The sequence below is a fragment of the Salminus brasiliensis genome, chromosome 14 (assembly GCF_030463535.1).
Source record: "Salminus brasiliensis chromosome 14, fSalBra1.hap2, whole genome shotgun sequence".
Taxonomy (NCBI): Eukaryota; Metazoa; Chordata; class Actinopteri; order Characiformes; family Bryconidae; genus Salminus; species Salminus brasiliensis.
In genome coordinates, this window is record NC_132891.1 from 31,850,510 (window position 1) to 31,876,322 (window position 25,813).

The 25,813-nt window shown below is 43.9% G+C and overlaps 3 protein-coding genes across 4 annotated transcripts in view; 2 read left to right on the forward strand and 1 right to left on the reverse strand.

The window, feature by feature from the left end:
• Positions 1–2,010: 2,010 nt before the first annotated feature.
• Positions 2,011–8,285, forward strand: ubxn10 (UBX domain protein 10). The gene is made up of 2 exons (XM_072696856.1): positions 2,011–2,095; positions 4,388–8,285. The coding sequence occupies exon 2, from the start codon at positions 4,396–4,398 to the stop codon at positions 5,188–5,190; it is 795 nt and encodes a 264-aa protein (XP_072552957.1). The 5' UTR covers positions 2,011–2,095; positions 4,388–4,395; the 3' UTR covers positions 5,191–8,285.
• On the reverse strand, positions 6,876–15,538 carry ddx19a (DEAD-box helicase 19a). Its single transcript, XM_072696855.1, has 12 exons — positions 15,381–15,538; positions 14,459–14,507; positions 14,249–14,299; positions 13,713–13,884; positions 13,102–13,194; positions 12,037–12,139; positions 10,521–10,635; positions 10,258–10,435; positions 9,532–9,769; positions 9,276–9,438; positions 8,069–8,260; positions 6,876–7,972 (listed from the first exon to the last, which is right to left on the reverse strand). Exons 1-12 carry the CDS (start codon positions 15,435–15,437, stop codon positions 7,911–7,913), a joined length of 1,473 nt encoding a protein of 490 aa, XP_072552956.1. The 5' UTR covers positions 15,438–15,538; the 3' UTR covers positions 6,876–7,910.
• A 7,388-nt stretch (positions 15,539–22,926) lies between these two features.
• vwa5b1 (von Willebrand factor A domain containing 5B1) overlaps positions 22,927–25,813 on the forward strand; it is a 56,885-nt gene continuing 53,998 nt past the window's right edge. For both annotated transcript variants that reach the window (XM_072656358.1, XM_072656359.1), the window contains exons 1-2: positions 22,927–22,992; positions 23,145–23,344. The gene's annotated coding sequence lies outside the window, so the exon portion shown is untranslated. The remainder of the gene's footprint in view (positions 22,993–23,144; positions 23,345–25,813) is intronic.

A 25,813-nucleotide genomic window follows, 5' to 3' on the forward strand; every position in this document is an offset into this window, starting at 1 on the left:
TATTTAATTTTCCTTAAAATTAATAAATTATTTTCTTGAATCCCCCTGATTGAATACATTGTTCCCTGAGTTTCATAAACTATTCCCTTAAATTAATAAATTGTTCTCTGAATGTATTAAATTGTTCCCTTAAATTAATTAATAGTTCCCTCAAATTTATAAATATTTTTCTTGATTTAATAAATTGTTCCCTCAATTTCATAAATAATTACCTTAATTTATCACTTGTTTTCTTGATTTAATAAATCATTCTCTTTTTAATAAATTTAATAAATTGTTCCCTGAATTTTATAAACTTTTTTTTTTTTTTTTAATTCTTCCCTTAGCTGAAGGAAAGCGTCTCTAAGCGTCTGATGGAACATGTTATTAAATTAAATTGGGCAGTGGTGGCTCAGCGGTTAGAGTGCTGAGTGATAACAGGGTTGTGGGTTCGATTCCTGGGCTCGGCAAGCTGCCACTGTTGGGCCCTTGAGCAAGGCCCTTTACCCTCTCTGCTCCCCGGGTGCTGGAGTTGGCTGCCCACCGCTCTGTGTGTGTGTACTCACTGCCCCTAACACACAGGTGTGTGTGTGTTCACTACCAGATGGGTTAAATGCGGAGGACACATTTTGCTGTACAGTGACAAATATGTGCACCTTTACCTTTTAAATTAAGGAAATATTTAAAATCATTTTAAAATTATTTTTCTACCCTCATATTTTGGGACTGAGCTGCAGGGACTGAGCTGCAGGGACAGAGCTGTAGGGACAGAGCTGTAGGGCTGCGGGACAGAGCTGCAGGGACTGAGCTGCAGGGCTGCAGGACTGAGCTGCAGGGACAGAGCTACAGGGACAGAGCTACAGGGACAGAGCTACAGGGACTGAGCTGCAGGGACAGAGCTGCAGGGCTGCAGGACTGAGCTGCAGGGACTGAGCTGCAGGGCTGCAGGGACTGAGCTACAGGGACTGAGCTGCAGGACTGAGCTGCAGGGCTGCAGGACTGAGCTGCAGGGACAGAGCTGCAGGGACAGAGCTGCAGGGCTGCAGGACTGAGCTGCAGGGACTGCGCTGCAGGGCTGCAGGGACTGAGCTGCAGGGCTGCAGGGACTGAGCTACAGGGACTGAGCTGCAGGACTGAGCTGTAGGGCTGCAGGACTGAGCTGCAGGGACTGAGCTACAGGGACTGAGCTGTAGGGACTGAGCTGCAGGGCTGCAGGACTGAGCTGCAGGACTGAGCTACAGGGACTGAGCTGCAGGGACTGAGCTGCAGGGACAGAGCTGCAGGGACAGAGCTACAGGGACAGAGCTGCAGGACTGAGCTGCAGGACTGAGCTGCAGGGCTGCAGGGACTGAGCTGCAGGGACAGAGCTGCAGGGACAGAGCTACAGGGACAGAGCTGCAGGACTGAGCTGCAGGACTGAGCTGCAGGGCTGCAGGGACAGAGCTGCAGGGACAGAGCTACAGGGACAGAGCTGCAGGACTGAGCTGCAGGGCTGCAGGGACTGAGCTGCAGGGACAGAGCTACAGGGACAGAGCTGCAGGACTGAGCTGCAGGACTGAGCTGCAGGGCTGCAGGGACTGAGCTACAGGGACTGAGCTGTAGGGCTGCAGGACTGAGCTGCAGGACTGAGCTGCAGGGCTGCAGGGACTGAGCTGCAGGGACTGAGCTGCAGGGACAGAGCTACAGGGACAGAGCTGCAGGACTGAGCTGCAGGACTGAGCTGCAGGGCTGCAGGGACTGAGCTACAGGGACTGAGCTGTAGGGCTGCAGGACTGAGCTGCAGGACTGAGCTGCAGGGCTGCAGGACTGAGCTGCAGGGACTGAGCTGCAGGGCTGCAGGACTGAGCTGCAGGGACTGAGCTACAGGGACTGAGCTGCAGGGACTGAGCTACAGGGACTGAGCTGCAGGGACAGGGCTGCAGGACTGCAGGGACTGAGCTGCAGGACTGAGCTACAGGGCTGGAGGTCGGAAGCTCAGCGTTTACTCAGGAGAGGCGTTGCCAAGGAAACACGACTGCGTTAGCAACCGCAGTCTGAGTGACGCGGGTGGAAATGTCTCCGCTCGGGATGATCCCAACCTCGGACAAAACGAGCTGAGTAAAGCTGACGGTGTCGGGTTGGTATTGAAATATGTCGTGAAAACGTTTCTTTTGAAACTCAGTGTACGTCTGTTAGCTACAACGTAGCTGCTAATGCTAGCTAACGGAGTCAGGTCTCCAAACGTGGGCAGCTAGCTTGGTGAACAGCTAGCTTGGTAGGTAGCTAACGTTAGCGCTAATAGCTGGAACTTTAATAGCGGACTATTTTGAGTAGATTTGGTCATCATATCACACCTGTCCTGTTAAAAACAGGCCGTTTCTGTGCAGCAAGAGCTTCAACTACAGTTTTATGCTGGATTTGTGACTTTGGATGTTGTAACTTTAAAGTTTTCTGCTCATTTACAGACCCTGAAACTACAGCCGGGAGTCCTGCTACGAAACGGTGCAGTTTGCTCTCACTAGCCCAAAAACATACATATACTAATTATTATATACATGATAAATTAGAAAATACTACTTCTTAAAAAGTAACACATTATTTTTTATATTTTTTTTAAATCAGTTCATTGCCATTTCCACACTCCAGTTCCAGTAAAATATAAAAATATCAACTATTATTTATCAAAACTTGTATTATTTTTAGGGTTATATAGTTGTATCCCTGTTTACATAAGATATATTTATTCAAAGTGTAAAAATCTTACTTGTTTAATCATTTTTGTGAGCATCCATCTGACTTACCACCCCGTCACACTCACTTGTTTAGTCTGTAGTTGTGTCTGAAACTGTGCCCTGTTCACTTTATAGGGCACTAGCCCAAAAGGTTTCGCCGTTTTGCAATGCACTATCCCAACAATCCCAAAAATGCACCACAATTAGTAGTTTATAAGTAATCATCCTAGCCGGTATAAACTAGCTGATGGTGTAAACTGTGACGCACTGTTGTAAGTTGCTCTAGAGAAGAACGTCTGCTAAACGCCTTTAATGTAAATGTACAAATAGTGTACACTAACGGACATAATAATAATACCCATAATTCATTGCATTGTTTGGTTTAAGGACCAACTTTCAGATTGTTGCTTTTTCCTGTAAGATAGGGTCTGTTATGGCCAACCCCGCCATGCAAAATAGATAGGATAGGAACACCTGTCAGGAACCACCTACCACCCCGTCACTTTCACTGTGAATTCTATACCTGGCGTGGAAACCTGGCACCTGTTTCGTAGAAAGACACTCGTACTGTAACTTGAAGCTCTTTTTACAGCTGTTTTACTGAGCGTCTATTCACACACTATCTATATGTCCAAAAGTGTCCAGACACTCCCTCAGTGAATTAGTGCAAACTTTAAGATGAAGCCACTGCTGACAGAGATGTTCAGATGCACATATACAGCTTTAATCTCCATAGAAAGGCACTGGAAATAAAACAGGACACTCTGGAACAAGGGAACTATGTTCTCTGGAGTGATGGAGCTCTATCCAGTACGTTAGGTGTGCAAGAGTGCAAGGACCAATTATCTAGCATCAGTACACCCAGTTGGTAAGGGGTGTCAGTTTGACATCAAAAAGATTGTGGAAATTTTAATTGAAAATGAAAACCTTGTGTTGCACAGGTTTCGAAAGTTGGTTGGAAATCAAAGTCACATCTGTCAGAAACCACCACTGAAAGGGCTCTGAGTGGCCTGGCGGCTTTAATGCACTGCCACTATGGCCCAGGGGTCACGAGTTTGAATCCTGAGCAGCTGGAGTCTACAAAAGCACAATTGGCCATGCTAAGGGTAGATGGCGCTCTTTCCCCTCATCTGTTAGTTGGTGTGGTGGCTCCCCGATCCTGCCGCATCGGTGGAAGTTCCAAAAGAGGCAGTGGCTGGCTTTACATGTATTGAAGAAGACAAGTCCTTAACCTCCTAGCGTAGGGAGGATTACTATTGCAAGGGGAATTATGGGCGGCAGTAGCGACATTGGGAGAAAAAGGGAAAAATTACACCAAAAAACACCATCAGTTAGACATATTGGTTACTTAAAACCATGACAACATCTCAATGTCTAGCAGTGTTAGAAATTCATGTTTTGTGGACATTAACATTCTGAAGTTTAGCAGGTGTTAGGTGTTGGCCACAATACCTCACAATGGTATTTTACATCAGCATGACGTTGGCATGTGACATTTTGACTACATTGTATTAACCACACTTAACCATACAAGCAGACAGAGAAATGGTGAATGAGCAGGTGTCTACAAACTTTTGGACATATAGGTCTGGTTAAATTGCTACTTGGTCTAGTCTTAGGCTTAATCTGGGCTTGGGAAACCAACCATAGTGTTCTCAGAAGGAAAATAAATGTGATAATCGTAATCCTGTTCACAGAGAGCAACATGCATATGACGAGACCAAAATCCTCTAAAGGCCGCACCAGAGCCAGGGTGACCCAGGCGCTGCCCGTGGACGAAGCTGTTCATCAAGGCCACATGTTTTCACCCCATCCTCCTCCTCCTCCTCCTTCTTCTACATCCACCGTGGTTTCCTCCCAAACTGGTCTCAGACGGAACATCAAGCCAAGTCCGGACGTCCTCACTGAAGTCTTTGCCGAAAGGCCCCCAGATGTTCCAGTCCTCTCTCTCAATAAATACAAGGTCCTGCCTTCCATCGAGAAAAGGCCAGAAGTTGAGGTGTTGACCAGACGCATGGAAGAAAAGGCCTCAAGGCTCAGCCTGTCCGACAGCAGCCTTCGCAACCATCGGATCCAGAGAGAGCAGCACATCACCCGTCTCTGTCCTCGGACTGCTTCCAGGAGCGTCTCGGAGATGGGGCTGGCATCTGAGGTACAGTGTGGTTCTACTGCAGCAGCTGACACATGGAGGGTGACTCATGGACACTCTGGGAGTGAGACAAGTGTCGATGTTGCTGGTGACTCACATCTGCTGCTCGCTATTCGAACTCCATTCGGTCAAAGGTTCGAGTGCCATTTCCAGCCCACAGACACGCTCCAGGCTGTCATAGCCGCTGCAGAGGCCAAATCTGGAGAGCGGTATGAACATGCTGTAATCGAGACCATGGAGGTTCCTCGACAGACCTTCACTGATCTAACCACGAGCCTGTCTCAATGCGGCATCTTCAATAAGTCAGTTTTATGCATCAGCCTTGAAGACAGTGCTATGGACTCGGATTGAAAACTGATCATTAAGGGCTGATTTTTTAAGGACAGGGATTAGACTACACAGAGATTTTCCACTGAAGGTAAAATACAGTCCACAAGTAGACTCAACCCCTGTCAGAAAAACAGCCTCAATTTGAGTTTACTATTAATTATTAATAATAGAATAATTAGGGTTCTATTATTAGTAACAATAATATGAACAAGTAAAGAGTATTTACTAGGGCTGCACCCTGTGCAATAGTCACATCACAAGATGCTTGATGCAAAACGAAAACGCATAGATCTCATTTTCCATGATATACACCATATAGACAGAAGTATTGGGACACATGCTCATTCACCGTTACTAAATTAAGGGTAAAAAAAAAAAAAATGAGTATATAACGTATAATCTAGCAGGGGCAGACTATATCTGCCTGTTACAATTTATTTAACGCGAATTATGAGTACACAGAGTGCTTAATTATTATCATCCGTTTAGATCATTAACTTCAGCTGAAACCTGGAGAAAATGACTGTTTTTTAATATCGTAATATATATCACCCAAAAAAGTTTTTTCCAGTATCCTGCAGCCCTAGTATTTACTTTAACTCGTTGTAAACACAGACTGTCTGAAACAGCATTAGATACAGTAGGTCTTTTGAATCCCGGATCATGCTGCCTGCCATCAGCAGCCAGAGCCTGAGAGAGCACAATTGGCCTTACTCACTCCGGATGGGTCGGTCTCTCTCCCCCAACATCACTTTAGTGTGATGCTAGCCAAAGCATCAGAGCTGGGTACCCGATGCATTGCTCCAATTGCGCCGGTCGTCTGATGATGTTACAAAAGAGATGGTGGCTGGTTGTCAGAGGAGGCATGCGTCAGTCCTCACCCTCCCAGTGTTTGGAGCAGTACATGTGTTAGGTGGAAAGAATGAACAAGTAAGTTGGGTAATTATAAACTGGGTAAAATTTTAAACCAACAATAAAACAGATTCAGGTTAGCTAATGGGAGCTATTGTCATGTGTAAAAATGAGGACACTCCATGAGAACCAGTGTTTGTGTGTATTTAATATTTAATATTGAGAGATGTAAGATAACCAAACACATAAGACCTGAAGAAATGTCTTTTAGAAATCACATGTAAAATATATCTACTATCAGAAATGAACTGCACAAGTTTGGCTGTAGTGGGAGATGTGCAAAAAGGACCCTTGCTGTCAACCCCCCTCCAAAAATATTAGAGCAAGACCAAAGTTTGTGTCTGGATGTCTGGAACAGTGTGCTTTGGATAGATGAATCTTGAGTCTTGCCCTGAGGTTTTTTTGACAGCAAGGGTTTTCTTCTGATGGTAGATGCTATACTTTGAGATGAACAGTGTCAAGAGCTACCTGTAGATCCCGTGATGACATTTTAGCACTGTTCGGGACTTCTTTCTGACTTGGCCATGTTGGCAGTTTGATTTCTGATTGTTCTGAGATCTTTTTAAACCCCTTCCCAGACTCCTCTGCATCTACAACCTTCTTCTTGAAGGCCTCAGAGAGCTCTTTGGATCTGGCCATGGTGATCTTCACCACTTGCTTCAACAACCCTAGGGTAGATGCATTGAAATTGCCTGCACAAACTGAAGGAGGCTAAACTTTAAACATAAAGACAATGAAGAATTCAAACACTGTTCAAACCAATTCAGAGTAAAATAAGGGAAATGTGTTGAGAGAATGTGGTTGGGAGTTTTATTGCATATATCCAGAAACAACTCTAAAACCATAAATGCAGCAGAAGAGGAAAAACAATACTGCTAGCTAGTCTTTAACTTATTAATTGCACTCAAACACAGCATTCTCAAACAACTCAAAGTGCACGCTCAGTAACAAAGCTCAGTAATACTAATGATAATAATGCTTAGTTATCCCTAACTATTCAAGTACTTTTGCAAATACGGCTGTTTTTAAATCAGTAAAAGTGCTTAAAACTTCAGCCTCTAAACAGAACATGCCTTCCACTGTTTCAAGAAACAAAATCAAACCAACCTTTGGTCATCTGAACAAAAAGGAAGCAGAACTTGGTAAACTTTTCGCGTAGCCCTCTGGAAATCTCAAGAGTTGTAACCCCACCAAAAACTGTGGGGTTTACAATACTTCACAATGCTTTTTTTTTTTAAATCACAGTACATTTGAGGAGGAATCACAGTGCTTGTGGCAAGTCACAGCCTGCTCTTTTCACATCGGTTTCTTCAGTAGTCACTTAAAGTGCAAACTTTGCTCGAGATTCTGCCTCGTTGGGCTTTTTGGTATCTATATGCTTTCTGTAGCACATCTGACTTTTTATTTAATTTAAAGTCCTTTAAGTGGACTAGAGTCTTTAGGCACATCCTCTTACAAACTTTACCTACTTGTATACTTTATACTAGCTTATATGCTTCACTCAGCCACACGTATTAGAACTCAAACAGGGAATCTGTTGATTTTCAGAGTAAAACACACTTAGGGAGGGAAAAAAAAGTGCAACCATACACGCAACTCAAACTTAGCCACTATCGGCTAAGAATCAAGCCTATTTGGCAAAAAGTAAGCTCAAGTTTAAAATGACTTGAAGGTTAAAGTAACCTACTTTAGCATCATGTAAACATGTTTGTTTTTTTGCCCAAAATAAACCAGAGCACTAAATATGCTTAGTCAACAAGAAGATACTTAAGTAACTGTGTAAATGAAAACGAGAGTAATCGTGGAGTGCTTCGGAGCTCATCGCCACTTCAGTTGGCAATTTTTTCAATTTCATCAAGATCATCAGTATCCAGCTTCAATATTTTCTTATCTGTGGAAGGAAGATCATGATTAATTCATTCGAAATTCGACCCTGAATTTGATTTTTTAAAAATGTAATGAAATTGATGAGGATGAGGCGGCTTACTGAAATGCTTCTCAATCGCATGGAGAACTTTCATGCTGTGGTCACTCTCCACCATGTTGATGGCGAGCCCCCGCTTGCCAAAGCGCCCCGTCCTTCCTATCCTGTGGAGGTACGTCTCATTGTCTGGGTTTCCATCTTTGTCCAGTGGCAGGTCAAAATTGATCACCACAGACACCTGCTCCACATCAATGCCTGATGGCCACAAGAAACATCAGAAGGGGCAACTTTGTAAAACCTTCGTAACTTTTAATGGAAATCAATGTAAATTTTTCATTCATATAAATGTTTGTAAAACATTGTTAGTGCTTAAAGAACACAGCAGCAGCAGATGCTGACTACAAATCACTGCATGGGAGAGTATCTACATAGTAGTGTTTAAGAGTCTGTTGCTATTGATGAATTTAGTCTGTGATTACATGTATTGTGATAAATATCGTGAAGATCATATAAATACCATAAAACTTTTACCATATCGTCCCCCTCTAATTGTAATCTACATCACTGGAGGTTGTAACACAAAGTAAACAAAGATAAATTTAAACCCTTTTTAGTCAATAACTTTCTTAATCAATGACTTCATTGATAATGATCAAGTAAATTATTAATAAATAAGCAAACAAATCCTCTACAGGAAAACAAACTTGTGACTTTGGTTTCTAACAGATCTTAGAGAACAACTGCTTTTATAACTATGTGCTAAATTTAACATATTTAGGAAAAACAATAACATGAAATTTGCCATAACTTGTAAATGCCACATTACGTTTTGCAATATTATATGAAATTAAGCAAACAGTGCATTAAAATATTCAGAATTGTGTTCTCTGTAGAGCAGTGGTCCTTAAACCCCCCAAACAGGCCACACTGAACTCGCAATAAATTAGGATCAGTTGTAGATCAACAACCACTGCTGTAGACATGGAGTTATTTTTCAATAGAAACTAAATTTGAGTAAATTTGACTATAATGTAAAAAATGTAAAATGTAATTTTGACTATAACTGCATATGTTGGCTGTTGTGACTTCATAAATTTAATCATAAAATTTTATTCAATCAAAATGAGCCTTTCGGACGCTTTCATTTTAAAATCTAAATAGTGAGACATGCCATTTTCCAGGATATGGACTTTTTGATAAGGATAAAGAAGTTTAGGAACAGCAACACAAACCATTTTCAGGCCTCCCAGTGAACTGTGGGTGTACTTGCCTCTTGCACACACATTCGTCGTTATCAGCACTTTCTCTTTGCCTTCTCTAAAGCGCTCGATGACGGCTGCTCTTTGTTCCACCACCATTTCACCGCTCAGCAGTGCCACCTGATGGCCCTCTTTGGACATCTGCCCTGCCAGCCAGGCTGCTATCTTTCTAGTCTGTAGCACAAAGACAGAATGACGTAATGTGACGGGAGCTTTTTTTCCTGGCCCTTAAGCCAAAAAGTAACTGGTGGTAGTGATCAGACTCACGTGGCAGAAGATCATGGCCTGGGCGATGGTGATTGCTCCATAGATGTTACAGAGTGCAGTAAATTTGTCCTCTTTGTTATTGCACAGCACATAATACTGCTTAATGGTGTCCAGGGTCTCCTCCTCTCTCTTCAGCTTGATGATGTTGGGATCGGGAATGATCCGCTCAGCAAACTTCCACACGGAGTCCTCGAAGGTGGCGGAGAAGAGCAGCATCTGACAGTCCTTGGGCAGCATTCTGCAGGCCACATGGTTTGGTGGGACCACATGAATGCATATTAGGGAACTCCCAAAGTGGTACAGCCAGTTAACCCACCCATTCGTACCTCCCCTTAGCACTAGCAATGAGAGAGTCAACTGTGCTCTCCCGGACTCCGGCTACTGATGGCAACCCCCAGGCCATAGTGGTAGGGCAGTACACCGCTGAATCACTCAGAGCCTGATGGATTTTAGTGTCATGTGATTCTTTTTTTTTTTTTTTTTACTTATACACCAATGAGCCAAAACATTAAGGCCATCTGTCTAATAAGCTGTTGGCCCACAAGACATCAGCAGCAGATCCTTTAAGTCCTGTAAGCTGAGCGCTCCGTCACCGAGTCCGAGGTTTGTCCATCCTCAGCAACCAACTACCATAGTATATACCCCAGACACTGACCAGTACCAGTTCAAACTACATCTGACTATCCAACCCCAGTCCTGCTTCTCTAAACCTGAAGACCCTCTCACCTCTGGATTCTGATGCTCTGGTCCTGATGGCCTTGCGTGGCTATCATGACGTCAGCTTCGTCCAGCACAAACACCCGAATCTTCTTGGGGTCCATCAGCTTGAATTTTATGAACCAGTCCAGCACGGTGCCGGGAGTGCCGATGACTATCTGTTCCTGAATCTTACTGCCCCGCTCCACTGCGGAAAGGGAACAGGACGTTACTCGTATTTCAACGACTAAATTCGAATCAGTAATGCTTGTGTAGCCCCTAAAACCCCTTACTCTTATTGCCTCGAATGGCGTACGCCAATTTCACTTCAGGGTAGAACTTCCCCATCTGCTCCACCACTTTACCCGTCTGCAGGGCGAGCTCGTAGGTTGGAGAAATGCACAGGCACTGCAGAGCATAAACACAGCAACACAAGCAGACAGGTTAGCTTTCAGGTCACTATACGGTTTGGGTTTGCTGGTGTGGCAGTCAGGTAGGTAGCTTGGTTGGTATATCTGACAGTTTCCCCTGGATCTATTACAACACTAGGGGCGATCTTAGGAGAGTCGTCAACCGTGCACAGCTCAGCTTGATTTAGGGCGTCAGTGTGGGAAAGTTTCGCCTTGTGCAGCTCGAAACGTGCAAAAGGCATGTACTGAGTCTCTTAATTATTCATGGGTGTGTTTTGGCCGCAACGTGCAATAAACCAATCAGCGCGTCACTCGCTGCTCCCTTTAAGAGCCAGGTGTGGTCTGACTGGATTGCTATTTCAGTGGTGTAAAGCGGGGGTGTACGCAGTGTTGGGCTGTACGTGCCCGTGTTGACAATTCACTGCCAAGATAGCATTTCAAGTCTGATTGCTGACGTCTGCCTAGGCTATATGCAAAGCAATACACCAGAAATTTACCTGAACACCCCTCATTTAGAATTTGGTTGGACAGACTGGCCTTAATGATACCGGGAACAGCAGCTTCAAAAATAGGTTTTAAATAATTTAATAGACAATTTCCTCATTTTCCAATGACTTTTCTTTTTTTGTAATTCAAATATTCATACTTTACTGTTACAGTTACTGAACTGTGTACAAACTGTCTTAAAGAAATGCTTCCAAGTGTTGGAAATATCAAATTATCACAATATTATGTTTTGCAATAATGTATAAATTCTCAAAAAATACTGCTTTTTAATGAATAGTTTACATGTAAGGATTGGTGGCAGACCGTGGTTTATTTTGTGCTGTTTTTAAACTTCAACCACTTGATTGCAGGGTTGTACTTCACTGTTTTCAGATCCCACTGTTCTGACTGGCATAAAAGGAAACGTTTATCCAGATTTTATGAAACAGTTTTCCTAAAATTTGATTTAACCCCCTGCCCCAAAAGAAACACCCTGCTGTCCAATGGAAAAACATGCATCTCAAACATGGTGATTTTACAGGAGAAGGCAAAAATGGTCTTAATACTGAATGGAAGTCATTGTAAAATAACAGTTATTTCCTAGTCATTTAGAGCATTTCTACTGGTCTATTCACCCAGAACATTGGACAGCAGCAGAATACATATTTTAACCCCTGTATTGTGACGTGCATCGCCAGGTTCTTGCCAATACATGAGCCCCACCAGAAGACTAATTATTTGTAATGTTCTCAACAGATTCTGCTCATATGTCAAAGGCGCTCCATATGAGAGCACTCTAACATGTATAAAGATGATTGCAAAGAGTCGGAAATGCCGTCAAGAAACCACTTAGTTGGAGACAACCCCACCAATTCAATCCACTTGGTTCTACAGTACAATAACACTCACACACCTGTGTCCACTTGTTTGCTGGGTCGACGTGGCTCAGCATGGCCAGCACAAAAGCAGCAGTTTTACCCGTGCCGGACTGAGACTGAGCGATCAGGTTCTGAGGTCTGAAAGAGAGAGAGAGAGAGAGAGAGAGAGAGAGAGAGAGAGAGAGAGAGAGAGAGAGAGAAGACAGTGCAGGACATTAATGGGGAGTGAACTCTATTTACTGAGTAAATATCTTTATTATTATGATAATCCCACAATTAATGTCATTCACCCCACCTATCTGTGGTTTTAATGTTCTGGTTGATTTGCCATAACATTAACACCACGTGGGGATGTGAAAAACACTGATTATCTGCATCTACAGTGGCGTCATGGGGTGGACATATCAGGCAGTCGGTTCTCAAAGGTGATGTTGGAGTTAAAAGCAGGACAAATGGGCGAGTGTAAGAATCTGAGCCACTTTGACAAGAACCAAACTACGGGATGGTCAAAACATCTCCAAAACATCAGGCAGGTGGTCAGTACCTACTAAAAGGAGTCCAATAAAGGACCACCAGTGAACCGGGGACAGGGTTATGGGCACCTAAGGCTCACTGATACAATCCATGGAGGTCCCACCTCACAACGTACAGGACTTACGGGATCTGCTGCTAACGTCTCGGTGCCGGATACCACAGGACGCCTTCAGGCTTGTGGTCTTGTGGAGTTCATGCTTGAATGGTTGGACTGGTTGAGGCGGCACAAGATCTGCCCTATTCAATCTTAGTCAGGGGGTATTAATGTTATGGCTGATCTAACAGGTGCTAATAACTTGTTAAGTAAATACGGAGCCCTGCATGCCCCTCACGTAAAAACACAGAGGTCACATATCCCATCAAATAGCAGCTGTTTGTGATTGGCTGCTGAGATGAGTACCCGTTACGAGTGCCGTATGATTTCACATGATAAACAGCTGTGTCTGTAATAACAGTTATTACAATCATATCAGTCAGTAAGGCAGCGTAATCAGTATTCTCAGTCAGCTCTTCGAAATCAGCAACAGATTCGGAGTGTTCCTGCTGACTACTACACGTGTACTCACGGCTCGGCCAGCATCATAGGCAGGGCGTTTTCCTGGATTTTGGAGGGTCTGTTGAAGCCCATTCCATAGACCCCTTGGAGAAGCTGCGGTTTCCTGTAAGGACAGTGAAAATGAAGTGACACACTGTGACTGCGCTATGTAGCCTGTATGTAGTTAGAGAAGGACACAGAGAGGCCTCAGAGACATGCCTGTGTAATGACCTCTATATCAGAGTGGTTGACGTTTCAGTGCCAGTGTACCGAAAATAGTTGATGCTGTCAAACTATTTAATCACTAAAAGAAAAGGTTGGTGAAGATGCCGTCGATCAGCATCAATGGCATCTGTCGTGTGCTTCTTCAGCTTAGAACGGGAGATGCTGGGCTAACGGTGCTAATAAACACTGGACCTAGACTGTCACCAGTCTCATCTCTGTCAATACCCAAACATGGTGTTATATATATATATATATATATATATATATATATATGTGTGTATGTATGTATGTATGTATATATATATATATATATTATCATTATAAGGTAACAAGCAAACTTTTGACAGCATCAGCTCTGTTCTCTACACCAGCACGGGCTCTGACCGTCGGACAGGCCTTCCCCACATTCGTACTTACAGACGCAGCTCTTCGAAGGTCTTGACTGAGTACAGCGGTGAATTTGGATCCCTCTGAAGAACCTCCACTTGGTTCGTGTTGTTGACAAGATTGCTCCTGATAAGTTTATTGAGGAGCGACTGTGCAGCTTTGTCCTCTAGCTCAGAGCAGTCAGCAGGGGGCGCACTGGAGTCTAGAGGAAAAGACATTCCCAACACATCTTGAGTTTGTCCAATATCTGCACATTTGAGTTATTTATTTTCCCATTAGATGGTCTCCTTTTTTGAATTTGTGTCTGTAAGCTGTTATTTACACTGTCAAAAATCAGGATGAATGGACCAACAGAAATGATTTGGAATAAAATCTTTACACTCTGACTTTCACTGAAAGGTGAAATCAAGAAAATACGAAATTCCGAACTTTTAAAAATCCATTCTGATGGAAATTTTTGATTGAAGTGAGTTATGAGTCTACAAGTTATGATTACACTAAAATCAGTAAAAATGATGAAGGCCAAACCCTTACTCAGATTTAGCATCTTGAACAAATTCACCCACCTTTTTCTTCTTCATCAGATTTGTCCCCGTCTTCTCCAGGTTTCGCCATTCCTGAACAAAAAGAACGAACGCACACGAGTTACAGCCCACCAAAGAGGACGCAGTTATTACTACTACTTTACAGAAGTGTCCGGTACGTAATACCACACTACCCAAGTATGTGTGTGTGTGTGTGTGTGTGTGTGCGCGCAATTCCCAAAACCTGATTACCATTGGCTCTTGGTATGACCCGTCTTTCTCTAATCCGCAGCGCTCCAATCTGTTTGCAGAAGGGGAAAGTAAAGCCTTATTAAAGCAGGTTATTCTGTCCAGCCCTGCCTGCTGGGTCATCATGACTAACGCAATGGCATATGGCAATAACAGACTGTGGCTGCAGTTAGTTTCTATAATGTTGAAAAATTAAATTTAATTATTGAGTTTTTAACTTTTTTTAATTGTATTATTATTATTATTATTATTTTACTTCAACTTCAGAGTTACCACAGTCCACAGTAAACCGTTAGGGTTGTTTTAGGGATTCCCAACGGGGACGTTCACCACATTCCCCACTGACACTGCAGGACTAGGGCTGCGTCCAAAACCACGTTCTAACACACTAGCTACCTACATAGTGTGCATATTTATAAAATCTAAAAAAACAAAAACAACAACAAAAAAAACAAACAAATATTTATTTTCACACACATTTCAAGTTTAGACGCAGTCAAGCTTAACAAATATCAACGAAATGTTCAGTTTTTGGAGTGAATTATGAAATGATTATGAGCGGTCTAACAGGTGCGCAGCTAAGCGAGTTGGCTAAGGCTGTAGCCCAATAACCGTCCCCGAGGACTTGGCTGTTTAGGTAGTGCGTAAAAATTCTCACCAATACCTACATTTGTGAGCCAACTAAGCAACTAAGCACTCCACACGGGTTCTAGCTAACGTCCATTCATACTATTTACGAATTAGTCTGGCGACTCAAGATAGCACGCAGGTGCAAAGACCGGTCAGAGCCGTACGCACTACCTCGGCGCCCTAGTTAGGACGCAAGAGTTGACATTGGAGCGCAGCCCGTGCTCCGCTCCTGCCGCAGCTAACCTGTTAGCAGCGCACGAATGATGCAATATGAGTTAACAACTGATTTAGCTACCGATTTGGAGGTGGCTTCTTGTTCGTCAACGGCAAGCGCCCACGAGTCAGTAGCCATCCCTTCTAATGAACTTTAGGTACTTAATAAAAGACTTCTATCACTTTTCATTCAGACCGCTTTCCCCCTCACTCCGCCTCTCCAGCCTCAGCTCCACGGTGGAACGGGTCCGTGCTCTGTCCTCAGCTGACCGGGCTGCCTTCTGCAGCAACACTCCGTTCCTACATGATCAAAATGGCAAAAAATGCATTTCTGTGTATTTTTGGCTTCAGCTTTTCGTGTCTGTTTTGCTTCTGAAAGTACGTTTTTGCATCCCTGATACCCCGTGATGCCAGGGGCACCTTAACGGGACCCATGTAAGCTGGGAGCACCGAGTTTACGTTCTGTAATTGGATTTTTATTTTATTAAATCCATCCTGGACATGGATTGTGGCTAAATTGGGACTAAATTGCATTGCCACTGATGAACCATTGATTTTTTGATTGTGGTAAAATTGTGGTAAATCTAAAAAAAAAAAAAAACGTTTATTTTTTTAAAGACTATTTTGCCTTAGAACACCCTGCATTGTACCCCTCCACCATTAAGGCACTGTGCTCAGACCTCAGGCCACATATTTATGCGCTTTAGGCCTCTTCAGATGTCTGGTCTCCATTCACCAGCACTGTTAACAATTCTTATGAACCCCCTCACCCCACCCCCCCACCCCCCAAAGATGCTGGGCCCATAGATCTGGACCCTGTATGAAAGTGCCTTTTCCAGAAGACCATGCTGGCCGGTAGATGGACAGAAGCTCCAGAACTTTGCAGTCTGCTTTGACTACCCCAAAAAATTTGCTAATATGGTGGCACGTTGGCGCAGCCGTTGGTGTGTATGTCGCATAGCTCCAGGGGCCTGGTTGTGGGCTCGTTGCTCTAGGTGTGAGTGGGTGGGTGTCGTTGTCTGCGATGGACTGGCACCCTGTCGAGGGGGTATGCTGGCCATGTGTCCAATGATTTCTTCAATATTTCAATCCTTATTCCAGCTCTTGACTGTTTGAAGGTGGTCTTAATTGCACTTACACTCATGGCCACAGATTTGATGTCTGAGGTCCAATGATGTTACAGAGACATATTACAGTGTCAAGAATCTTAGGAGCAGCTGGTTTCAGCAGAAGCTCAGAAGATACGATGGGATGGTCCCTAGTGGGACTGGAGTAGCCCTGCCGTCAACACTTCAGCTCAGGGAGGTTAATTAGCTGATTAGCTGGACGAGGTGTGTTGGCACAGCGTTTAGGTGAGCTTTTGACCTTTCTGCCTCAGGGGTTGAATTCCCAAAGCACCCATTGTATCTTCTAATCCCCGGGCATAACCGACTGATCTTCATATCGTCTTCTCCTTGGTCAGGGTCAACGGTGAGCGGTGAGCTCAGAGCATACCCCAGAACCACTGGGTGCCCGCCGGACAGGGGACCAGTCTACTCAAGTGTTTCAGGTCACCTGAAACCCGGTCACCCAGAAGAAACCAAAGTGGACATGGGGAGAACTCACAGTACCCACATTACCTGATTGATCCATCTATCCATCCATCTAATCTCCCGACACTGGATATGACTCTAAGCATGACATAACCTAACATCAGTGTCTTGAACATCAGCATCATGAACACCTGTGTCTGTAGCTCAGCAGTTAGAACTTCTCAGAGAGTTGTCTGAGTGGTTCTCGGTGGCTCTGTAGCCGAGGTAGCTAAGCGAAGGTTAGCTTAGCGAACAGGCTACAGATCACAACCTCAAGTGGGCTTTCTCTCAGTCAGACTTGACTGTTCGGTGGAGAGCAGACTGTTATCCTGCTAACTAAACTAATGCTAACCAGCTCATCTCTCCTAATTCAGTTGTTATGAGACAAATTCAGTTGTTATGGTCAGATTGACGATTTAACGTTTACTGAATGATTGACTGATGTAAAACTGTGGACAGTGTTCACTCAGGCTACGTTCACGCTGCAGAAAAACCCGATTTTCCCCCTGAATCCGATGTTTTTTGAGGTTGTCCGCACTACCTTTTTAATGTACAGCTCATGCTCCTAAACTGCACACTGCTGTCGTCCATTTTCCCGCATCTCGCAGTTACGAGGAATATTGAGTTGGAGTGACGTAAAAGTCGCACGAAAATTCTGATCTGTCTGTTCAGACTGAGTGTCAATGCCGCATATCGGATATGTTTCGGATTTCAGTACCACATATGAAAGTGGCCCAAATTGAGACCGAAATTCCGATTCAGATTTGATTAAAAAGATCGGATTTGGGCGTTCGAGCTCTTTGTAAAAAGGGCACATTATTCGGCCACACCCACTTCTTTGCTTTGAGTTCTTGGTTTCTTTAAAATGTACTTTTAAGCTTTTTATTTTGCTGTAACACTGTGGCAGCGCCCTCTTGTGGCCGCACTCAGACATTTCTTTAGGAATTTCTTCAAACACAGAGCAGATGTGATTTGGCCCTTCAAATTTAGTGCGAACAAAGATGTCAAATTAATGAGGTCTGATACCTCGCTGTCCCGCCACTGAAAACCTCCCTCACTGTCTCTCTGTATTGGCCAGCATTTAGAGCTTAATTGGGACTGTCTTTTTTTCAGGTAGACCTGGACTACGGCTCTCCACAGGCCTCCCTGCTCTACACCTACTTCTGATTGTCCTGCGCTTCAGGCCCCAATCAGATGGTCCTCTGAGAAACGGGTTCTGATCGGATTCAAACACCTTCGGGGAAGAGGGAGAAATGCTTCATTTGACAGCTGTTCTGTACCAAATCACGTAGTCACAGATGAGGAGCTCGGATCCGCTGGAAAGGGAAGGCAGCCGTACGCAGGACTGCTGTTCACACTCTCACAGTAACCTCCTGTCTGATCAAGGCGCTTATTTATTACCCTGGATAAAAACACAGTGAAGAATGACACACAGATGTGATTATGAGCGGAGCAGAGACAGGGAGAGAGAGAGAGAGAGAGAGAGAGAGAGAGACATTTAATTGAATTGTGGAAGCCGAACCTCCTGCCATACACACACACACACACCAACCTGTTGTCTTTAAGAAGCTCTAGAGGCTCCATATTGATTGTCATGGTTACCTCCTCTGCAAAAACAGATGGATCAGACGAGCCACAGTCGCAAAAATGAAGGGGGGGGGGGGGTAAATAGAGAGAGAGAGAGAGAAAGAGGAATGCAGAAAGGCAGGGGGAGAGAGAGAGAGAAGTGGAGGAGCAAAGAATACAAAGGAGAGAGAGAGTAAAGGGAGAAAAAGAGAATGGTAAAATGAAAGAAAGGGAAAAGAAGAATGGGGAATGGGGAAAGAGGGGAATGATAAAAGAGAAAAGGAATGGGAAAAGAGAATGGGAATGGGGAAAGAGAGGATGGAAATGGGGAAAGAGAGAATGGAAATGGGAAAAGAGAGAATGGGAATGGAGAAAGTGAGAATGGAAATAGGGAAAGAGAGAATGGGAATGGGGAAAGAGAGAATGGGAATGGAGAAAGTGAGAATGGAAATGGGGAAAGAGAGAATGGGAATGGGGAAAGAGAGAATGGAAATGGGGAAAGAGAGAATGGGAATGAGGAAAGGGAACGGGAAAAGAGAATGGGAATGGAGAAAAGAAATGTGAAAAGAGAGAATGGGAATGGAGAAATTGAGAATGGAAATGGGGAAAGAGAGAATGGGAATGGGGAAAGAGAGAATGGAAATGGGGAAAGAGAGAATGGGAATGAGGAAAGAATGGGAACGGAGAAAGAGAGAATGGGAATGGGGAAAGGGAACGGGAAAAGAGAATGGGAATGGAGAAAAGAAATGTGAAAAGAGAGAATGGGAATGGAGAAAGTGAGAAAGGAAATGGGGAAAGAGAGAATGGGAATGGGGAAAGAGAGAATGGAAATGGGGAAAGAGAGAATGGGAATGAGGAAAGAATGGGAACGGAGAAAGAGAGAATGGGAATGGGGAAAGGGAACGGGAAAAGAGAATGGGAATGGAGAAAAGAAATGTGAAAAGAGAGAATGGGAATGGAGAAAGTGAGAATGGGAAAAGGGAAAGGGAATGGGGAAAGAGAGAATGGGAATGGGGAAAGAGAGAATGGGAATGAGAAAAGAGAGAATGGAAATGGGGAAAGAGAGAATGGGAATGGGGAATGAGAGAATGGAAATGGGAAAAGAGAGAATGGGAATGGAGAAAGTGAGAATGGGGAAAGGGAATGGGAAAAAAGAGAATAGAAATGGGAAAAGAGAGAATGGGAAAAGGGAAAGGTAATGGGAAAAGAGAATGGGAATGGAGAAAAGAGAAAAGAAATGGGAAAAGAGAGAATGGGAATGGAGAAAGTGAGAATGGTAATGGGGAAAGAGAGAATGGGATTGGGGAAAGGGAACGGGGATGGAGAAAGAGAGAATGGGAAAAGAGAAAAAGAATGGGAATGGAGAAAGTGAGAATGGGAATGGGGAAAGAAAGAATGGGAATGGGGAAAGAGAGAATGGAAATGGGGAAAGAGAGAATGGAAATGGGAAAAGAGAGAATGGGAATGGGAAAAGAGAGAATGGGAATGGAGAAAGTGAGAATGGAAATGGGGAAAGAGAGAATGGGAATGGGGAAAGAGAGAATGGAAATGGGGAAAGAGAGAATGGGAATGAGGAAAGAATGGGAACGGAGAAAGAGAGAATGGGAATGGGGAAAGGGAACGGGAAAAGAGAATGGGAATGGAGAAAAGAAATGTGAAAAGAGAGAATGGGAATGGAGAAAGTGAGAATGGGAAAAGGGAAAGGGAATGGGAAAAGAGAGAATGGAAATGGGGAAAGAGAGAATGGGAATGAGAAAAGAGAGAATGGAAATGGGGAAAGAGAGAATGGGAATGGGGAATGAGAGAATGGAAATGGGAAAAGAGAGAATGGGAATGGAGAAAGTGAGAATGGGAAAAGGGAAAGGTAATGGGAAAAGAGAATGGGAATGGAGAAAAGAGAAAAGAAATGGGAAAAGAGAATGGGAATGGGGAAAGTGAGAATGGTAATGGGGAAAGAGAGAATGGGAATGGGGAAAGGGAACGGGGATGGAGAAAGAGAGAATGGGAAAAGAGAAAAAGAATGGGAATGGAGAAAGTGAGAATGGGAATGGGGAAAGAAAGAATGGGAATGGGAAAAGAGAGAATTGAAATGGGGAAAGAGAGAATGGAAATGGAGAAAGAGAATGGGAATGGGGAATAGGAACGGGAAAAGAGAATGGGAATGGAGAAAAGAGAAAAGAAATGGGAAAAGAGAGAATGGGAAAAGGGAAAGGTAATGGGAAAAGAGAATGGGAATGGAGAAAAGAGAAAAGAAATGGAAAAAGAGAGAATGGGAATGGAAAAAGTGAGAATGGTAATGGGTAAAGAGAGAATGGGAATGGGGAAAGGGAACGGGGATGGAGAAAGAGAGAATGGGAAAAGAGAAAAGGAATGGGAATGGAGAAAGTGAGAATGGGAATGGGGAAAGAAAGAATGGGAATGGGGAAAGAGAGAATAGGAATGGGGAATGAGAGAATGGGAATGGGGAATGAGAGAATGGGAAAAGGGAACGGGAATGGAGAAAGAGAGAATGGGAAAAGGGAAAGGGAATGGGAAAAGAGAAAAGGAATGGGAATGGAGAAAGTGAGAATGGGAATGGGGAAAGAGAGAATGGGAATGGGGAAAGAAAGAATGGGAATAGGGAAAGAAAGAATGGGAATAGGGAAAGAGAGAATGGGAATGGGGAATGAGAGAATGGGAATGGAAAAAGGGAATGGAGAAAAGAGAAAAGGAATAGGAATGTGGAAAGAAAGAATGGTAATGGGGAAAGAGAGAATGGGAATGAGAGAATATGAATGTGGAAAGAGAGAAAGGGAAAGGGGAAAGGGAATGGGAATGGAGAAAGAGAGAATGGGAAATGGGAAAAGAGAATGGAGAAAGAGAAAGGGAATGGAGAAAAGAGAAAGGGAATGGGGAAAGAGAGAATGGGAATGGAGAAAGTGAGAATGGGAATGGAGAAAGTGAGAATGGGAATGGAGAAAGAGAGAAAGGGAATGGGGAAAGAGAGAACGGGAATGAGAGAATGGGAATGGGGAAAGAGAGAAAGGGAATGGGGAAAGAGAGAAAGGGAATGGGGAAAGAGAGAAAGAGAATGGGAAAAGAGAGAAAGGGAATGGGGAATGAGAGAATGGGAATGGGGAAAGAGAGAAAAAGAATGGGGAAAGAGAGAAAGGGAATGGAGAAAGTGAGAATTGGAAAAGAGAAAATTAATGGAACAGAGGGAATATGAAAACAAGTAATGGAGAAAAGAGAATGGAAAGATTGAATGGGAAAAGAGAGAGAATAAAAAAATGGGAATGGGAATGGAGAAAGAAAGAATGGTAATGGGGAAAGAGAGAATGGGAATGAGAGAATAGGAATGTGGAAAGAGAGAAAGGGAAAGGGGAAAGGGAATGGGAATGGAGAAAGAGAGAATGGGAAATGGGAAAAGAGAATGGAGAAAGAGAAAGGGAATGGAGAAAAGAGAAAGGGAATGGGGAAAGAGAGAATGGGAAATGGGAAAAGAGAATGGAGAAAGAGAAAGGGAATGGAGAAAAGAGAAAGGGAATGGGGAAAGAGAGAATGGGAATGGAGAAAGTGAGAATGGGAATGGAGAAAGTGAGAATGGGAATGGAGAAAGAGAGAAAGGGAATGGGGAAAGAGAGAAAGGGAATGGGGAAAGAGAGAATAGGAATGGGGAAAGAGAGAAAGGGAATGGGGAAAGAGAGAAAGGGAATGGGGAATGAGAGAATGGGAATGAGAGAATGGGAATGGGGAAAGAGAGAAAGAGAATGGGGAAAGAGAGAAAGGGAATGGAGAAAGTGAGAATTGGAAAAGAGAAAATTAATGGAACAGAGGGAATATGAAAACAAGTAATGGAGAAAAGAGAATGGAAAGACTGAATGGGAAAAGAGAGAGAATAAAAAAATAGAAATGGGAAAGAAGGAATGGAGAAGTGAGGGGAAACAGGAGGAAAAATAAAACAATGAAAAGAGAGAAAATAAGGAAAGAGAGAACTGGTAGAGAGAGAAGTAAGAAAAATAGCAAAATAGAGAGATGGGGGAGTGAGGAGTAAACAAGGGAGAGAAGGGGTGTGAGAGAAACAGAGAGACAGAGGGAGAGAGAGAGAGAGAGAGAGAGAGATCAGACGGGAGGTTGGCTGTCTTTGGAGGCCAGATCCAGGCATGCTTTATGTTTATGTTTTCCTCCATCAGTGCCCATCCCTCTCTCTCTCTCTCTCTCTCTCTCTCTCTCTCTCTCTCTCTCTCTCCTCACGCATGCTGCTGCATTTCATTTAGACTCTAAACCCCCTCCTCCCCCCACCAAGGACTATCAAAAAAGGACACATGAATAGGCTCCATCGTCACTGATTGAGGGGAGGGGTGGAGGGGTGATGGGGTTGCTGGAGAAGGGAGGGAGGGAGGGAGGGACGGGTGGACAGACAATCATCCTTCTCTCCTCTGCTCCCCACGCATCCCTCTCTCCTCCCTCTTGCAGCCCCCCAAGTCCAGCCACGGCAGCAGCAGAGGCAGAGGCAGAGGCAGCAGCATGAGCTACTTTTTATAACCACATGTTGCTGTGCCGACTGACTGCGTTAGTGTAAGCCTGCAGCTGCTGTCTCTCTCTCTGTCTCTCTCTCTCTCTCTCTTTCTCTCTCTCTCTCTCTCTCTCTCACTCACTCACTCACACAGTCTCTCTTCCTCCCTCCCTCTCTCCTCCTCTCTCTCCCTCCCTGGTGTTTTGTCCATCAGTGAGCGCTAGAGTGCTTCAATTTAGAGTTTCAGCCACCTGTGACAAGCTGATGTTTCCTCTACGCCATTCACACGGACGCCACTGACCGACAGAGTGAGAGAGAGCGAGAGAGAGAGGCTGCTTTTCATGCTGCTCCTTCACAATCCGACAGGTGTTCAAAGAGAAGTGACCAGAGACAGCCTAACTGACCCAATGTAAGGTAAGACCACTGCTTTCCATGTTGTTGCACAAGTCCATGGCTGTGGATCAGTTGTCCGTTCGCCTCTTGGCTTTTTGGTGGGAGGAAAGAAGTGGGAAGAAGTAGGCAGGTGCAGAAGGAAGGTGCAGACCACCGATGTCTTGACAGCAATCAATCAGGCAAGCCGATCAGCCCTTGCACATTCTTGCACATGGGCAGCTATCCGGCGAAGCAGTCACAGCAGGAGTGATCCCAGATATCAGGGTAGGGGAAAGTAGCAGGGTTGAAGCCCAGCAGCAGCGGAGCTCTGTGCATCAACAGGTGGCTGCCGTGTCCGTGACGCCTCCTGTGGTGTTGCCCATCTCCCTGCAAGAACAGTGGCAGGCAGCGGGGGTGGTTTATTTCCAGTGCTCTGATATGCTTCTTACCTGGGTTGCCAGGATTGAGCAGGGGTGGCCGATCTCGCCTCTTTTCTTCATGATCCTATTATGCAAACCTATCTCGATACTTAAAAAAAGTATAAGCAGAGATAAGCAGTTTTTAAAGCATTGATTAAAGCAGCTATTCGTAATATTTTATGTTTTGAATATCTCATTTTTATGATGTCACAAATACTAACGCATTTGCATATATCCATATATCCTGCCTATTGACACAGACCTTATTGACTGCCCCAAAAATTGACTACCACTGTGTTTTGGTACATACTTTCATACAAACCTTCAAAAAAGTGACCATCCAAGTTGAAAAAGGCAAATGCAAGAAGAAAATGTAGGATATGGGTCCTTTAATATGTTACTTGTTCATAACGTAACGTTCTATAGCGCAGCACCGCATCCCTCTGCCTCATTGGTTAAGCAGAATTTGCAAGGATTGTATCCTTTTTGTGTTTTTTAAGCCCATCAATGTTCTCACACTACACTACCCAGCATGCATCACTCTAACGTCTTGCACCCTTTGGGAATTCCCGCATAACTATGCTGGAAATTCTGCTTCCTAGCCTTCCTAGCATTAACCTGCTAGAAATCTGCAGTTGTTGACCTTCTACATTATTAGCCTCAAATCAAGGCCATCCCACTTAACATATTACACCTAAACCTAATTCTAACCTCAGCCTTACCTAAACTTAACCTACTACACCTAAACTTAACATACTACACCCAAACCTAATTCTAACCTCAGCCTAACCTAAACTTAACCTACTACACGTAAACCTAAACTTAACATATTACACCTAAACCTAATTCTAACCTCAGCCTTACCTATACTTAACCTACTACACCTAAACCTAACTTACTAGACCTAAACCTAATTCTAACCTCAGCCTAACCTAAACTTAACCTACTACACGTAAACCTAAACTTAACATACTACACCTAAACCTAATTCTAACCTCAGCCTTACCTAAACTTAACCTGCTACACCTAAACTTAACCTGCTACACCTAAACCTAATTCTAACCTCAGCCTAACCTAAACTTAGCCTACTACACGTAAACCTAAACTCAACATACTACACCTAAACCTAATTCTAACCTCAGCCTTACCTAAACTTAACCTGCTACACCTAAACCTAATTCTAACCTCAGCCTAACCTAAACTGATCCTACTACACCTAAACCTAATTCTAACCTACTACACCTAAGAACCTAAACCTAACCTACCACACCTCAACCTAAACCTGAACTTAACCTACTACACCTCAACCTAAACCTGGACTCTACCTACTACACCTAAACCTACGTCTAAGTCCTTAACCTTAACCCTTACCAGAAACTAAACTTAACCTAACCCTAACCATAATCTAACCTAAACTTAACCTAGCCCTTAAACTAAACTTAACCCTTACCTAAACCCAGCTTAACCCTAACCTTAGCCACAGTAGAATGTGGTTAGGTAGAATTCTCACCGTTTCCGCCGCCGCTGTTTTTCTTTTCGTCAATTCATCTTCGAATACATGACAGGCTGGGTTGTGTGTATTGGGCAAAACAGCGCCACCAGTGGACGGGAGCACCTTATAAATGGTAAAATATGTACCGTGATAAAATAAGTATCCCGCAACAATATGTGCAAATGTTGCAGATTTCTTGGCGTACACTTTAGTCATATATGTAAAAAATAAAGGAATAGCTGGGCAGTCTCTAATTCAGTGTGTTTCAGCACAGATTTCTTGTTGAACAAGGTAGCATACAGGATAGCAAATCAAAACAGAGGTAACAAAGATAGCCCGGGTGATTCGGAGAGATTGGAAAATGGGCATAAATCCAAAAGAGAAAATACAAGACAAATGTAAGACCTTTTTGAAATGCCCCTCCAAACAAGTAGTTTTCAGCAAGCGACAAGGCCTCAGCCTATGTGGAGCATCTTCTAAACCATTCTTCAAGAGCCCTCCTGAAGCTGCTTGAGACAGTGCTCCTATGCAAAGCTACAGGAAGGTTAAACGGGCTATCTAAAGTACAACACAGACCTTGGTTCCTTTAAAAGGCTCCTT

What these genes read in the sequence shown, in the direction of transcription:
- ubxn10 (XM_072696856.1), top strand. Translation starts at nt 4,396, where the DNA reads ATGCATATGACGAGACCAAAATCCTCTAAAGGCCGCACCAGAGCCAGG.
- ddx19a (XM_072696855.1), bottom strand. Translation starts at nt 15,437, where the DNA reads ATGGCTACTGACTCGTGGGCGCTTGCCGTTGACGAACAAGAAGCCACC. An exon ending in ACCTTCGAAGAGCTGCGTCT is followed by an intron (nt 13,195 to 13,712) that starts GTAAGTACGAAT and finishes CTGTCCTTACAG; the next exon opens with GAAACCGCAGCTTCTCCAAG. An exon ending in CAGAGCATCAGAATCCAGAG is followed by an intron (nt 9,770 to 10,257) that starts GTGAGAGGGTCT and finishes TGTGGCCTGCAG; the next exon opens with AATGCTGCCCAAGGACTGTC.